Raw genomic sequence first — 17425 nt, forward strand, 5'->3', positions numbered from 1 at the left:
CCCAACATCCACGCTACTGTTTGGGGGCCTGTACACAACACCCATTAGGGTCTTTTTACCCTTTCTGTTCCTCTGCTCAATCCACACAGACTCTACTTCCCCTGTTCCCAAGTCACCTCTTGCTCAGGACTGAATCTCATTCCTCACCAACAGGGCCACCCCACCCCCTCTTCCCATATCTCTGTCTCTACGATAGCACGTATGCCCTGGTACACTCAATTCCCAGGAATGATCCCCTTGCAGCCATGACTCCGTTATCCCAACAATATCCTAGTTCCCCATTTTCATCTGAGCTTCAAGCTCATCTGTATTATTTCTGACACTACGTGCATTCAAGTATAGAATTCTTAGCCCATTCCTCCTCTCTTTGCTTAAAACACTGTCTACTGTACCTAACCCAGCTCCTTGAACTTCCATCGGGCAAATTGCACCCTGAATTTTGATGACCTTCTCAAGATCACCCAAACCTTGTACACATTTAACCCCATGCACCTTCTGACCAACCCTCTGGATCTGGATCCCTGCCCCCTGCCCATCTAGTTTAACCCCCCCCCCCCCCCCGAGCAGCACTGGCAAATACTCCTACAAGAATGTTAGTACCCATCCGGTTCAGATGTAGACCATCCCTTCGAAACAGATCCCAATGTCCCTGGAACAAAGACCAATTATCCAAAAACCTGAACCCTTCCTTCCTGCACCATGCTCTCAGCCTGGTATTAATGTGCATAATCATTCTATTCCTCGCCTCACTCGCACGTGGCACAGGTAGCAATCCCGAGATTGTCACCCTGGAGGTCCTGCCTTTCAACTTCACTCCTAACTCCCTGAACTCTCTAAGCAGGACCCCCTCACTCACCTTACCTACATCATTGGTCCCTACATGGACCACTACATCTGGGGTCATGCCCTAAATCTCAAGAATAGCCTGCACCCGATCTGAGATGTCCCGGACCCTGGCACCAGGGAGGCAACATACCATCCGAGACTCCCGATCTGCCCCACAAAATCTCCTATCTGCCCCCCTAACTATAGAGTCCCCTAAAACTATCCCTCTCTTCTCTTCCCTCGTTCCCTTTCTAGTTGAGGGTTCAACCTCTGTGCCAGAGGCAGGACCACTACAACTCATTCCTAGTAGGTCATCCCCATCATATTGATCTGTTGGCCCCACATGTTCATTGATCTCTTTCACTCTCTGCAATGTGAATACTCCAGTTAAAGCCATCTCCTGCGTGTGTGCTTTTATTTGATATGCAGTTACACAGACACAATGCAGGCTGACATTTGAGTACAGAAGTGATGACCTTAAGTTTCTCTATTCCTCCAACCTTGAGACAATTTTAGATCTAGATTCTTTGTTGTTCTCACAGTTCCAGTCCAAGAAATTCATTTGTCTCTTTCACATTTTGCAAGGGTCATGTAAGAAACGGCAAGAAAAAAAACACATATAACTGTTGCTAAAAATTTTATTGGAGTGTTATTATACAAATGCACCAAGTTAACATGCTGTACCTATCTGCACGCAATGCAACAAGGACTGTTCACTTGGAATAACTTTACAATTGACTTAAATTGTGATGCTCCTGTCTATATTGCAATGTCATTATGTGTGCAGTCAGAATTAGGCTGAGTGATGACACCTAATAGCTTTTCAAACATTTGTAGAATGTGGAAAGGCGCCAACCCTATGAATTAATGAATCCTCCAATATAATTTAGGAATTAACTTTCTTACATTGCATAAACAACTGATTAACAAACACATGTTTACAAACTGCATTCCATTCCAACAGTTGCTACATTCTCCCATGACTCATGTGGTCCTTTCCGTGGATGCAGACGTCTGGGGAGCATGAACACACTTCAGATTAGCAACATGCACTGCATCCCACAACAATAGCATTTCAAAAGTCCGGATACGGTGCACTAGCAGCAACTCACGGTAATAGCAAGGATTGAAAGATTCATCTTGGGTTAAAGGAACACTAACTCCAGCTGTCCTAAATCCGCTATGGGAGTGTGGGGCTAGTCCAGCCTTGGCCAGACACATCCCAAAAAATACATCACCAGTGGGGTACAGTTCAAGGTCTTGGGCTATGTAAAAAATGATGTGAGCTGCATACACAGACATGAGTATGCCCGCTCCACTAATGTATGGTGGGTACAACTTGCTGGTGGTCACTATTTCTGGTACATAATACTTACTCGACTTCTGGCGTTTGGGCCCAAACCCATAAATGAGACGGCCCACAAACAGGTGTTGGTGAACCTTCATGCCTAGCAAGTAGTCAACCATGTTATCGGTGTTGGCAAAGACATCATCATCTGCACTAAAGATGAATTTAGCACTAGGGCAAAATTCACTGACCCACTGCAGCAACTTGTATTGTTTGAGGGTGAGGTTGAAAAAGGTATCCAAGAAATCCCATTGTAGTATATCTCTGTGTTCTCTGTTTTCCATGGCTAACAGCTGATTCAATTTCCTACTTTCATTTTGGTCAGGAGAGACACCCGAGATAAAGACTCTCTTAATTAGGACCCCATTGAATTCGCGTTCCTTGCCCCAAGTCTTCCTTATCATTTCCCACCGATCCTGGTTGAAAGGGTGAGATTTGATCACCAGGAGCAGGAAGACATTCTGAGATCCTTCTTGACCACCGCATTTGTCTGGAACATTTTGAATCATGTCAAATTCTCGACAGTGTTTATACATCAAGAAGTTTTTTGTGTGCTCTTTCTCTTGATGAAATGAGGACAGGTGCAAGAATGTCGTGTTCGCGTGGCACTTTGGCTTGAGCACTGATTCAGTTGCATCACCGGTAACAACCTTGGGCAGGTCATTGCGATGAACAGTTTCTGCAACAACATCAGTCTCTCGACATTGGTCATTATCCCAGAACATGAAGAACAATCCCAGAGTAATCAGAACACCCAGCACTACTTTCTCATGGAATCGCCGATGTCTTCTCATCTTTCACCTGAAGTACAGAAAAAAAATGGATTAATTGAAAGAAAACTTTACATTTACATGATGCTTGAGAAGAATGGGAAGTTTAAGCTGTAATGAGGTTCACTAATGCTTTGTAATATTGACCCCAAAATGTTGGTGAGGTAAGGAATAGGCAAAGCCCTACACGCTGCTGAAAGTTTAATTAACCTGAAGCATTCCATCCCAGCAGAAAAACAAATCTACCTATAGGATATCATCTCTGTCATTAAACTGAAAGTCGCATAGTTTATTTCTGGGCCTTAAAGGTATATGATTCCAAAGGCTTTATTCCACCTCGCTTCACAGCTCTCATCACTCCTCTCGGGGCTTAAACTGAGCTGGGCCAGACATAGAGCAACATAGCACAATGCAGGGATTTTTGCCCATGATGTTGCACCGACCTTTTAATCTGCTCCAAGATCAATTGATCCCTACTCTCTCAAATAGATGTCCATTTTTCTTTCATCCATGTGTCTATCTAAAAGCCTCTTAAATCTCATTGATACATCTACCCTTATCACTTCCCAGGCTGTGCATTCCATATAGCCACCATTTTCTTTTTGTTAAAAAAATACTACTTCTGACAAACCCCTATACTTTTCTCTAATCACCTTAACATCATGCCCCCTGATATTAGTCATTTCTGCCCTGGGGAAATGCTGTTGGCTCTCCATTCTATCTATGCCTCTTATCAGCGTTTTCACTTCTATCAAATCAACAGTCCCCAAACCTCCCCCCCACCCCATCTTTGCTCTAAGAGGAAGTTCCCAGCTCGGTACCATTCAGGTTGAGTTCACAGGTTACTGATACTATAGAAGATGATGTATTATTGATCATTGATTAGTAACTGAATATATGGCAGTGCAGGGAAGGTAACGTGTTAGAACAGCTACTGAAAGCATCTGATTTTCGTGGTATTTCAACCTGGTTTATGTATACCTGCAATAGGAGAAACAAAGAGAAGTATACTCAAGGAACTTGGCTTTTTGCTTCGATCTTAACCAGAGAATTGTATTCTGTTACGTATCCCGTAACTGGATCACTTACCAGCAAAGATAGAGAGGTCCGTTGAAGTCTGATGGCATTACTTTAAAAAGTTTTTTATTGATAAAGGGGCACAAAAATAAGGTTAATACAAACATTCAGATAATATCCGTCATCAATACTAAATCTAAAAGCGCGGGTATAATAATAATCAGTGAGCTCTATCGTTGTCTAGGGGATAACGAATTGTCCAATGGAAATATACGGTTCACTGCTTTTCGACAAGCTGCCGTCATTTGGTTGTCGCTGTGGTGCACTTTGTTGGAGAGAGAGAGAAATAGGAATAGAATGGAACAGTTACCCTGCGGGTTTTCCAACCTTTATGATTTTGATCCGTCGGATTCTCGTTGGTGTGGCCGTTCACTTGTGGCCTCTCCTTTAGCTAAAGCCGTTCTTCCGTGGTAAGGCCGCCAATCCCAGGCAAGGGAAGGACACACACGAACCCCCCACCGGCTGTCGCTATTAAACGCTGTCACAGGATTTCTAGCTTGTCTTCTGGTGCGTCTGAGGGGCCGTCTTTACAGCCCCTCTTTTATCTGGACTCACGGGGTCTCAATCAGGTTGGGATTATGCAATCTTTCCCCGTCACCCAGACCACGTTGCCCTGAGGGTTTGCGCGTAACCCAGTCCCCATTCCACAAAGGTGTCTCCAAGAGACAATGGCGGTTTCCGTGGCTTTGTCTTGCTGAGGGGCCAGGCCACATTCCAAAAACCTTGAGGCTCCTCTCTCATTTCCTGAGTCCAAGACCCGAGTTGTTGCTGTTGAACCCACTTCCACCACTTGTTCTGGTAGCTACTTCCGGGTACTCACTGTCCTCTGTGTACAGAAGTTATCACCAAGGTCTCTTTTCAATTTTCCTCCTCTTCTCTTCTATCTGTGATCTCTCATGTTGGACTCTCCAACTTTCCAATAATGACAATCCATCTTATCAATACCCCTTATGATTTTAAACTTCTGAGGCCACCTCCCATACTCCAAGGTATAAAGGTCCAGCATGGGCAACCTCTCTGTAACTCGCGCCCTCTAGACCAAACAGACGTCCTCCTAAATCACTTCTGCACCCTCTCCAACTTGGCAGCGTCTTTCCTATAACAGGGTAACCAAAATTGAAGAGAATATTCCAAAAGTGGTCTCAACAACAACTTATGTAACTGCAAATAATGCCCCGCCCCTAAACTCTACACCATAACTGATGAAGGCTAGCATGCTGAACGCTTTTTTCACCATCTTGCTTTTTAGTGAACTATGTATTTGTCAATGCCTTGCCTTTCATTGTATCAGCCCTACTCCATTTGAATGTCTATTGTTACGTATTCAGGCAACAATAAATATATGAGTTCGGCAAGGGTTTATATAACAAATAACACTTTTATTGAACACTGAAAACAAACCCCCCAAAAGTAAACAGACACTAACGTAACCGGAAACACCTGCTGTGCGGCAGCTCAAACTGTTCTCAAAACGATGCAGTTCACACAGTTCTTAAAGCGATGTTGCAAAAACAGTTCTTTTAAAGTAGTATTGCCAAAAGTTCGAAATGCTCACATTTCATTTAAAAGGAGAGACTGTATAAGACGATTTAAATACTCTTTCAAGTCGTTTTGCTTCGATCCCCGACGTCGAACATTTCCCACGAAGTATTCACGAAACGAAACGGCTTAAAGGCACTGACCTTTCCTTTATCACACTGTCCTCAATCTTCTGCTATCCCGCAGAGATTAACACGAGAACAGTCAACGAATTCCTCCTAGATAAGGTCGAACCCGTTTCACCGTCGTAAATCGATTCTGCTCGATCTTTAACTCCCGAACTCCGAACTTCACACTCTACTGATTCTCAAACTAATAGTATTGTAAATAAACTGCTGGCAATGAGCTTTTAAACTTCAGGCATTAGATAAAACTTCATCTTTCAACTAAACTGCGTCATCACATTAAATCACGCAGTGTCATGAAGTCAACTTCGCAAATCCAGTCACGAACTGCCCCTCCTCACAGGGTGGGGTCTTCCTTTTATAAACTGTAAAAAAAACTATCACGTGATCTCTACTGGCGGGAAAATGACGTCACTCCACCAGCACGAGACCATTACCTCAAGTCCAGTATAGCTTCAACCCCAGTCACGTGACAAGGGTACCACTGTCATATGTCACGAGTACGTAACACCTCCCTCCCAAAAAAAACATTTTTGTTCTGACAAGAACAAAAATTTTGAACAATTGCTTACAAGAAAACAATTGCATAAATGTTATAACATATATAATATAAAATACCATCATATAACAGCTTATAACTCACAATACAGTAGGAGTGTTACAATTGAAAAAAAAACACTCCATAAATAAAATTGCATTGTACATTCAACATCGTGATAGACAATCAGGAACCACATTATCTTTACCTTTAATATGAGTTATCACAATATTGTACTATTGTAACATCAAACTCAGATTTAATAATCTTCTGTTTTTGTTTTTCATATTACTCAGAAAAACTAATAGGTTATGATCAGTGTTTACAATAAGTGGTTATTGAGTTATACCAACATATACCTCAAAATATTCCAAAGCTAAAACAAGAGATAACAATTCTTTCTCTATTGTCGAATAGTTTCATTGATGCTTATTAAATTTCTTAGAAAAATAAGCTACTGGATGATCAACCTCATCACCCTCATTCCTTTTGCAATAATACTGCTCCTGCAGCCTCATCAGTAGCATCCGCAGCCAATGAAAACGATTTTTCAAAGTCAGGTGCCTTAAGCACAGGTTGTTGACATATCATTATTTTCAATTATTCAAATGCTTCTTGACAAGGCACTGTCCAAACAAACTTCACATTCTTCTGCAGAAGGTTAGGTAATGGAAGGGCAACATTAGCAAAATTCTTACAAAATTTTCGATAATATCCTACCATTCCCAAGAATATTCTGAGAGTTTTTTTTCCCCATGTTGGAGTGGGAATCTCTAAAATTGCCTGAATATTTGCCTGAACAGTAGCTACCTTACGTTGACCCACAACATAACCAAGGTAAGTCACAGTGGCATGTCCAAATTCACCCTTAACTAAATTAATAGTTAAGTTAGCTTTTGAAAGCCTTTCAAACAATTTCTCCACCGCAATAATGTATGCTTCTCAGTTATTATTTCCTGTCGCTAAATCATCAATATAAGCATCAGTATCTTTCAATCCCTGTATCACAGAGTTAATCATCCTCTGGAAAGTACCTGGGGTATTCTTCATCCCAAATGGAAGAACATTATACTCATATAATCCAGATGCATTTACAAATGCAGGAATCTCTCTACCTCTGTCTGTTAATGGAACACACCAATACCCTTTCAATAAATCAATCTGTGTAAGGAACTTTGCTTTTCCAACTTTATCAACACAATCATCTACTCTAGGAATTGGATATGCATCTGTTTTCATTACAGCATTCACCTTCCTACAGTCCGTATAAAACCTAATACCACCATCTGGCTTTGGCACCATAACACCTGGCGAACTCCAGTTCGAGTTAGAATGTCTAATGATGTTATTCTCTAACATATATTCAATTTCCTTCTCAGCAAGTTCACATTTTTCTATGTTCATCCTATATGGGTGTTGTTTAATAGGTTTGGCATCTCCAACATCTACATCATGTGAAGCTATAGTAGTCCTTCTCGGAACATTTGGAAACAACTCCTTATATTTACAATTTAATTCCTTCATCTGTTGTTTCTGCTCTAGCTGTAAATGTGCTAATTTCTCAACAATATTTTCCAGAATGGTTGAATATGGTAACCTAACAGAAACAATCTTGGATTTAGAATAAAAGTCAGATGAATCATCTATCATGTTCCTAGTTAAACCAAACTCATTCTCACTAACCACAACAGTCGCAGTAGCAGATTGTTTCTCAGAATATGGTTTTATCATATTTATATGGCAAAGCTGTGTTGACCTTCTACGATCTGGAGTTTTTATCACGTAATCCACATAATTGATTTTAGACACAATTTCATAAGGACCATGAAATCTAGCTTGTAAAGGATTTGTCTACACTGGGAGAAGAGCCAACACCTTATCTCCAGGCTTAAATATCCTCATCCTAGCTTCCTTATCATACCAAGTCTTCATTTTCTCCTGAGCCAACTTTAAATTTTCCTTGGCTAAGCTACAAGCTTTATGTAACCTGTCCTTAAATTTCAACACATAGTCCAACAAATTAGTTTGTACTTCCTTACTAATCCACTGTTCTTTCAGATAAGCTAAAGGTCCTCTAACTCTGTCTCCAAACACAAGTTCAAATGGACTAAAACTTAAAGATTCCTGAACCGATTCCCTTACTGCAAATAAAAGTAAGTTTATACACTCATTCCAGTCACTTTCATTTTCAACACAATATGTCCTAATCATATTCCTGAGGGTAGAATGAAACCTCTCCAAGGCACCTTGCGACTCTGGATAGTATGCAGACGAAATAATTTGCTTAGCTCCCAATTTATAAACTATCTGTTGAAACAATCCAGACATAAAATTACTGCCTTAATCAGTTAGTATCTCCTCAGGTAATCCAAAATAAGTAAAGAGTTTTATCAGAGCCTTTGTCACAGTTTTAGCTGTTATATTCCTAAGTGGTACTGCCTCTGGAAACCTAGATGAAGTACACATGATAGTCAACAAATACTGATAACCAGTTTTTGTCTTTGGTAATGGACCATCACCATCCACAATAACTAGAAAACGGTTCACCAAATGCTGGAATAGGTTGTCATGGAGCTACTGGTGTAACCTGATTTGGTTTACCCACAATTTGACAAGTATGGCACGTTTTACAAAACCTCGCCATATCTTTTCTTAGACCAGGCCAGTAAAAATGTTTTAAAATCTTGTCCACAGTTTTCCTTACCCCTTGATGTCCACCTAAAGGCACACTATGAGCTAACGTCAGAATCTCATTTCGATAAACTTTCGGGACAACTACCTGGTAAACAACATTCCAATCCTCACTTGCTGGAATTGTAGGTGATCTCCACTTCCTCATCAACACTCCTTTTTCCAAGTAATATCCTACTGGCACTTTCTCAATTTCACTACCTAGTAAAGCTTGTTCTCTTTATTTCATAATCTCAGCCTCTATTCTGCTCAGCGATCATCTCCTTCCGGGACAGAGATAAATCTTCATAGTCAGACTTCCTCCAAGAATCTTGTACAAACAACGAAGATAAGAAAGTCTCTGACTCATTCTCAAATCTCGAATCCTGAGTTGAACAGTCCTGAGTAAAAACCTCATTCTGCACATCAAACTTTTTAGCCATGGTTCTACTCACAACACAGGAAGAATCTGTGTTAGAATTCAACTCTGGTTCCTCTGACTCCATTGTCAAATGCACTTCAGGAAAAACTTGTCCACCTCTCAAGTCATTACTTAACAATAAAGAAATACCCTTCACAGGTTAGCTATGCTGTATTCCTACTTTAACAAATCCAGTAACTAACCCTGATTTTAAATTTACTTTATGTAAATACAGGCATAAAATCACTCCCAACACCTCTTATGTAATTTACCTCACCAGTATCAGACTCTTCATCAAACATCAACACACTGTCTAAAATCAGTGATTGAGAAGCTCCAGTGTCCCTAAGGATTTTTATTGGCACCAGAGTAGATCCTTCTTTCAAGGATACAAACTCTTCAGTGATAAAATGATCATATCCCGTTTTAACTTGGTCAGACTCTAACAAAGCTTCATTTGTGTTTATCAAACCCTGTAACTTTACAGGTGCTTCCGTATGTAGCACACAAGCATCTGGAACTGCTTCCTTCTCTTTCTTTTTCAATCTGATACAGTTGCCTATTACATGGCCAGGTTTCTTACAATAATTACAAATAAGACCAAACTGTCTTTCCTTCACAGGTTTTCCTTCCTCCTTACCTTTCTCATTAACATCATCTGATTTAATTTCTAATTTACCTTGAGTCTCCATGTTATATTTCCACTTAAAATTTCTGCCCTGAGGAAATTTATTCTTATGTATTAAAACATATTCTTCAGCTAATCTAGCACAGTCCTGTAATTTATCAGTATCTCTCTCATTTAAGTAAGTCCTTTTCTCAACAGGAATGCTTCTTTCAAATTCCTCCAATAAAATCAGCCGTCTCAATATATCACAGTCCCCATTTACATTATTAGAAGAAACCCATCTCTCAAAACACACAGCTTCATCATAGGCAAATTCCACTTAAGTTTTATCCACAGACTTTTTCAAACTTCTGAATCTTTCCCTATAAGCTTCTGGGACTAATTCGTAAGCGTTTAGATATGCATTTTCACAATATCATAATCACGTGCTTGCGCAGCTGTTAAAGCTGTATAAACTTGTTGTGCTTTGCCTTTAATTACACTCTGTAACAACACTGACCATTTATCTTTCGGCCACTGTAACATCCGAGCAATAGTTTCAAAATGTTGAAAATATCTTTCCCCTTCTGTTTCACTATATGGAGGGACCAATTTAATTTCTTGACTAGCAACAAACGGTTTTTTTAGAACGAGAAGACTGATTCCCAGACCTTAATTCCTCCATTGCATATGCAAATTCTCTGTGTTTTTGAACCGCCTCCAATTTACAACGCTCTAGCATCATTTGTTCTATTTGCAACTGCATCTCTAGATTACTTACTGGAAATGACTCTAAAATCGAATCGTCAAAAACACCCGAATCCACATAGTGTGATGCGATTTTTCTCTGTATTTTGCAGTCGGCAAAATACCTTTAAGTTGCACTCTACGAGCTATATCAGATACATCAGTTTTTTTCGCCTTCGCCAACAACTCCGCATCAGGCGAAACCAGAAACTCATCAATATTCATTGTTGTCGAAAAACACTCACAAGCCAATTAAACAAAGGAATCGAGTATTCCCCTTTCCCAAAACACCGATTCAAAGGTTAGCAAGCATTTAAACTCAAATGATCCAATCCGGACGCAGCCCCCATACTTATGTTACGTATTCAGGCAACAATAAATATATGAGTTCGGCAAGGGTTTATATAACAAATAACACTTTTATTCAACACTGAGAACAAACCCCCCAAAAGTAAACAGACACTAACGTAACCGGAAACACCTGCTGTGCGGCAGCTCAAACAGTTCTTAAAGCGACGTTGCAAGAACAGTTCTTTTAAGTAGGATTACCACAAGTTCAAAATGCTCTCGGTTCATTTAAGGGAGAGACTTTTTAAGACAATTTAAATTCCTTTTCACGTCGCTTTGCTTCGATCACCGATGTCGAACTTCCCACTAAGAATTTACGAAACGAAACGGCTTAAAGGCACTAACCTTTCCTTTATCACACTGTCCTCAATCTTCTGCTATCCCGCAGAGATTAACACGAGAACAGTCAACGAATTCCTTCTAAATAATGTCGAACCCGTTTCACCGTCGTAAATCGATTCTCCTCGATCTTTAACTCCCGACTCCGATCTTCACTCTCCACTGATTCTCAAACTAGCAGTATTGTAAAGGACCTGCTGGCATTGACCTTTTAAACTTTAGGCATTAGATAGTACTTCATCTTTCAACTAAATTGCGTCATCACATTAAATCACGCAGTGGCATGAAGTCAACTTGGCAAATCCAGCCACGAACTGCCCCTCCTCACAGGGTGGGGTCTTCCTTTATTGCATGTAAAAAAAACCTGTCATATGATCTCTACTGGCGGGAAAATGACGTCACTCCACCATCACAGGACCATTACCTCAAGTCCAGTATAGCTTCAACCCCAGTCACGTGACAAGTGTACCACTGTCATGTGTCACGAGTACCTAACAGTGTGTTTTACCTGTGATAGTTTTACTGCGTGAAGGCGGTACTCTTTTGTGTGATCATAAAACTTTAACAGGACTTCGGAAGGCAACGGAAAGATCGACGACATCAGCTTACTTGGAAAACAAATCACTTCTCTCTCTCTCTCTCTCTCCTCAATTCTACTCCTCTTAATATCACGAACTGAACTGACGTCATTCCTATAGCATCGTAAGACTGTATAATTTACCAGCTAAGCTGAAGAAGTTTGTGGTTTTATATTTACACACTTACATTTGCATAAACTCTGCTAATCTGTTTGATTTATCTGGTTTTATATTACGAGATTACGTGGATACTAATAAATAGTGTTTTGTTTGTAACAATGCCAGACTCCAGGTTTGTTCCACTTCTGTTGGTTCTTTTAACCCATTACGGGGCACGTAACAAAACCGTTCCAACCCCTACATCACACCGCATTTCTGTAAACCCCTTCGACCCATACAGCACTCGGCATCTCTGCAAAACCTCCATCATCCACCCGGTGCATTCAGACGACAGCGGACCCGAGAAAGATACAGTCGTGTCAGATTGAATGGACCATAAAACACTGTTGGCCAGAAGAAACTACAGACTGATCAAGGACTGGGGAAGCAGACAAACCAGTTCACTCTGCCCCGCCCCCACCCATTTTGTGGACTATGAACTGATTCCTGCATTGGAATAATTGAACCAGAGGAACTGAATGTGGACACAGGAAGCTTCAGGTAATGATCTGCTAAACCTGAGACCATTTTCAAACAAGTCGCCATTTGTTATGTGAAGGGCGTGGACTCTGAACTGTTTCTTGACTCTGGGACAATCTAATCAGAGCAAGAAACCTGAGACCATGCTCAGAGGAGCAGCTGCTTGTGATGTAAAATGCCAGACATATCAAAGAAGCAATCTGCAGTCTCGTTAGACTCTGTCTGGGTTGCCACATTTAACTGGTTTGGACCGGTCAGGGTGTAAAGATACAAATACAAAAGGCTGGGGTGGGCGGAGCCATGTACGATACATTGGTTGTAGCTCTGCACAATGATCAGTAACCAGGTGACCCAGGTAGGTCAGGTGACCTTGAGCCAATGGTTTGGGGATCCAATAGTTCAACTGATGAGGAACAATATAAGATTCCGGAGCTCCAAATATGCCGGTGTGATAACGCTCCAGCGGCCAGAGACCTACCATTGCCGAAAAGTAGGGCCACACGGACACGTGGAGATCGGGAACATGAGGATCGGAAGATGATGAGAGGCATTGATCGTGTGGATATTCAGAGGCTTTTCCCAGGACTGAAATGGTTGCCACAAGAGGACACAGGTTGAAGGTGCTTGGGCGTAGGTACAGAGGAGATGTCAGGGGTAAGTTTTTTTTTTACTCAGAGAGTGGTGAGTGCGTGGAATAGGCTGCCGGCAACAGTGGTGGAGGCGGATACGATTGGGTCTTTCTAAGAGACTTTTGGATAGGTACATGCAGCTTTGAAAAATAGAGGGCTATATGTAAGCCTAGTCATTTCTAAGGTCGGGACATGTTCGGCACAACTTTGTGGGCCTAAGGTCCTGTATTGTGCTGTAGATTTTCGGAGTTTTCTATGTTTCTATGGAATGCCTTGCCAGCGTAGACTCTTTTCCCTGGTAATAACTTTTCACTTCATTGACTGTTCATGGAGTGTCAGGGTTTCCAGTGGGGTGCACACAGGACGATAGTGTGTAAATCTACGTCCTCGGTGTTCAGACTACACTGGTCATGGGGTATGAAGAGAAGTATCCGGAAAAACAGAAACATTAACGATAGTCAGGAAGGCCAGAGCGCAGCAGGTCATGTCTAACCAATCTAACAGATTTTTCCGAGGTAGCTACCAGGAATTGTGTGGTGGCAAGGCAGTGGATGCCGTCTACAGGGACTGCAGCAAGGAATTTCTCAAGGTTCCGTATGGGAGGATGCTCGAGAAGGTTCAGTCGCTTGGCTTCCATGAGGAACTATTGCATTGCTGTCACCATTGGCTACGTTGAGGAAACTGGAGTGTGGTAATAAATGGTTGTCTCTCTGATTGGGGACCTCTGACGAGTGGAGTGCCGCACGGATCGTTGCTGTCATTGTTGTTTGTTGTTTGGCATCTATATTACCGATCTGGATAATGATGTCGTTAACTGGATCAGCAAACTGCCGATGACAGCAGCATTACCTGTGTAGTTGACAGCGAGGAAGAGTACCGGAGCATGGTATCGTAAACGGGATCTGGACCAGATGGAACAATGGGCTGACAAAACGCGATTCGGATTTTATGCAGACAAGTGTTTGATGTTGCATTTTGGGAGGACCAGCCAGCGGTGGGCTGATACAATGAGAAATGGGGCACTGAGGAGTACGATAGAACAAACGAATCGGGAAATTCAGGTCCATAATTCAATGAACGTTGTGGCACAGTTACACAGGGTCGTGAAAACAACTTTTCGGATTTTGGCTTTCATAGAGCAAAGTAGTGAGTACAGGAGTTGGGATGTTATGTTGATGCAGTTTACGACTTTATTGAGGCCTAATCTGGAAAAAAAAAAAAGATGTGTACGATTTTGCTCAATTACCGGCTACTGCCGGGACTGGACGATTTGAATTAGAAGTAAAGATTACATATTTTGGCACTTTTTTCCCGAGCGCGTAGAAGACTGAGGGGAGATTTGATTGAGGTATACAACATCATGAGGCGAATGGAGAGTGTAAATGCAAGCGGGCTTTCTCCACTGATGTTGGGCGAGAATACAACTGCAGATCATGAGAGAAGGGTGAAAGGTGAAATGTTGAAGGGAATCATGAGGGGAAACAGAGGGTGGTCAGAGTGTAGACAGTGCTGCCAACGCAAGTGGTTATTAAGATTCCGATTTCAAAGTTTTAGATTGGATAAGTTCATGGATTAGAGGGACATGGATGGCCACGGTCCGCGTGCAGGTCGATGGGTGTAGGCAGTGTAAATAATTCTTCACAGACCTGACGGTCTGGAGACACTGTTTCTGTGCAGTGGTTCCCTATACCTGACTGACTGCATGTCCGGGTTACAACTTTAGAGTGTTCCAGCACCGACCAATCTAGAATGTCCTTTATACTGTTCGATCCCTCTGTCCCTGCACACACTGAAGCATGGAGACTTGAGTAAAATTACCAGGTAGTAAATGGATGGTTACAGCATGAGGAGATGGAAGTGCAGATGTGAGATGATAAAGGGAGAATCACCCCTCAGGAATTTACCTTCACTCCTTCAGTAAAGACAATAGTTCCGGGCTGGAGGTGGGTGTGACAGTGGTCCCGGTACAGTGAACAAATCTGTTGCTTTGGCTGTGGTAATGCGGATCATTCGTCCCGATACTATACTATACAACAAAGGGGTCATTTCATCAGAATCCTATCCTTAAAGGAATTGGAAGTGGGAAATCTTGGCAGTCGTTGGGTGCTTGGAGTTGTGGAGACGTCATATTTCAATTGTGTCGAATATTAATTGAATACAATACATTACTTTCTGCGTCTCTTTGTCTTGAAGTCGAAAGGCTTTATTAAATGTTGTATGGTTGCTATTACAGATGTTTGTTAACTATTGAACAAAAAAGGGCATGCCATTTTCTGCATATTTTGCAAATATGAAGGCATTGCCGATTTAAATTATAGCATACGATTTGGACATAAGTGAGTGCAATTGAGAGAGAAAGCGAAAGATTACTGCCATAAGTGGCTTTATGTGAGTCGTGTGTTCTTTAGTTTGTGTTGGGGGTTGATTGAATTCATTTTCTCTTTCACCGTACATGTGGCAAAAAAATTACGCACCTTGCGGGAGGTGATTTCTAGGAACTGATGCGAAATTCGAAGGCTGCGTATCTTTCCGGGATTCTGTGAAGTGTTAGTGTTTGTGAGCCTCAGCCCTCCATCTCTCACTCTCCTAAGTTCTTTAGAATACGTGCTGAGGCCTTTTGCTTTGGAAGTTGTTTATTCTCTATTCTCCAATTCCCTGCGATGATTTTGAAGGAAGACAAGTGTGAGCCCGGATATTCGCTTTGCTCTCGCCGCGTTTTCAGTTTGTGTCATTTCGTATGTTTCATTTATTATTGATTTCAGAGGGAGACACGAATTTCATACCGGCCATGTGGATTCAGGGTTAAATAGATCGAAATATGAGCGCATCTACACCTGATATAATAAAACCACGATTCAAAAGTAAACTAGTATTGGGATAAACTGGTGTGTACTTGAATTGGGAATTTGGAATTGGCATTTTGGAAGGATGGTGATTTTAATGAGCTGCAAAAGCTGCTGCTGAACACTTTGAAGTGCTGGTTTTAAGTTGCAGGGACCCATTGGAAAAGATTGCTTTGCGTTCATTGTAGCATCTGCCCTATAATTTGTAAATGTTTAGATAACGTGGCTGAGCAGTCAACAGCTCAGAGGTTTGCTTGCATCCTCAGCCCTTATTCCATAAATTAGAATATGTCCTGCAATATGTAAATACCGGGTCAATTTAGATAACGAGGCGCTGCAGTTAACAGCTCAGCGATTTACTTACGTCATCAGCCCTAATATTATAAATTATGCAGGTGCTGCTGCGGGATCAGATTAAATCGGTTATTTCCCTCAGCCCCGTTTCTCTGAAATGCAGAGCCCAAATATGGTAGTAAAGTGTGCGGAAATTTCGATCCTTGGTGCGGAAAACGGCTGCCCGCTGTCTTCCATCCAGAATTCACTCTATCTACTACATCATCTGTCTTCTGTTAAGAAGACAATTCTGAATCAACGCAGCCCGGATTCCCTCGATCCCATCCCTCCTGTCTTTCTGAATGAGTCTATTATGGAGAACTGATGAAACACCGGTCCAAAATTAATGCACCCACATCGACTGTTCTGATGCTTCTGTTTGTTTTTCACTGTTACAATTAATTAAATCTAGCTAATAAAGTACAACATGCCCCTCAAAAACCCTTGTTGAATCTCCTTGACCAGATTACTTTTCTCCAAACGCTCATAAATTCAGTCTACAATAGTCTTCTCCAATAGTGTACCTATTACTGATGGAAGACTCCCTGGTCTATAATTCAAAGGAGTATCCCTATTATCTTTCGTCAACCAAGGAATAACATTTGCTTCACTCCAGTCTTCTAGTTGTATTTCCGTAGCCAGTGAAGACCCAAATATGCTTTATAAAAGCTCAGTAATCTCTTCTCTCGCTTTCCGAAATCACCTGGACAATATCTCTTCCGGTCTCGGGGAATCATCTATTACCTGGACTATATCCTATATCACTTTCGGCACCGGGGGATCATCTATCATAATTTTTTCCAAGTTTCCAGTGCATCCTTTTTCTCAGCGTCGGCATGTTCTAGCACATCTGCCTTTTAACGCTGTGTTCACATTGATCAATGTATTCAGTGAGCAGCTTCACAGCCTCTTTGGACTCCAGACACAAGTTTTCCTCTTTTACCTCTGATCTGCCCACACTCTTTCCAGTCACCTCCTGTTTTACACAGTGCAATTCGCAAAGGACTTCCCAAATCCCCTTCTAAGTCTTCCGAGCCCATTGTTAAATT

The 17425-nt window shown here is 41.6% G+C and overlaps 1 protein-coding gene across 1 annotated transcript; it reads right to left on the minus strand.

Annotated features, from left to right (window-relative positions):
- Window positions 1–1809: 1809 nt before the first annotated feature.
- LOC132390052 (N-acetyllactosaminide beta-1,3-N-acetylglucosaminyltransferase 3-like) lies at window positions 1810–2967 on the minus strand. The gene has a single exon (XM_059962641.1). It carries the CDS (start codon window positions 2965–2967, stop codon window positions 1810–1812), a length of 1158 nt encoding a protein of 385 aa, XP_059818624.1.
- Between the last annotated feature and the right edge of the window lie 14458 nt (window positions 2968–17425).

This window comes from Hypanus sabinus, unplaced genomic scaffold (genome assembly GCF_030144855.1).
Source record: "Hypanus sabinus isolate sHypSab1 unplaced genomic scaffold, sHypSab1.hap1 scaffold_753, whole genome shotgun sequence".
Lineage (NCBI taxonomy): Eukaryota > Metazoa > Chordata > Chondrichthyes > Myliobatiformes > Dasyatidae > Hypanus > Hypanus sabinus.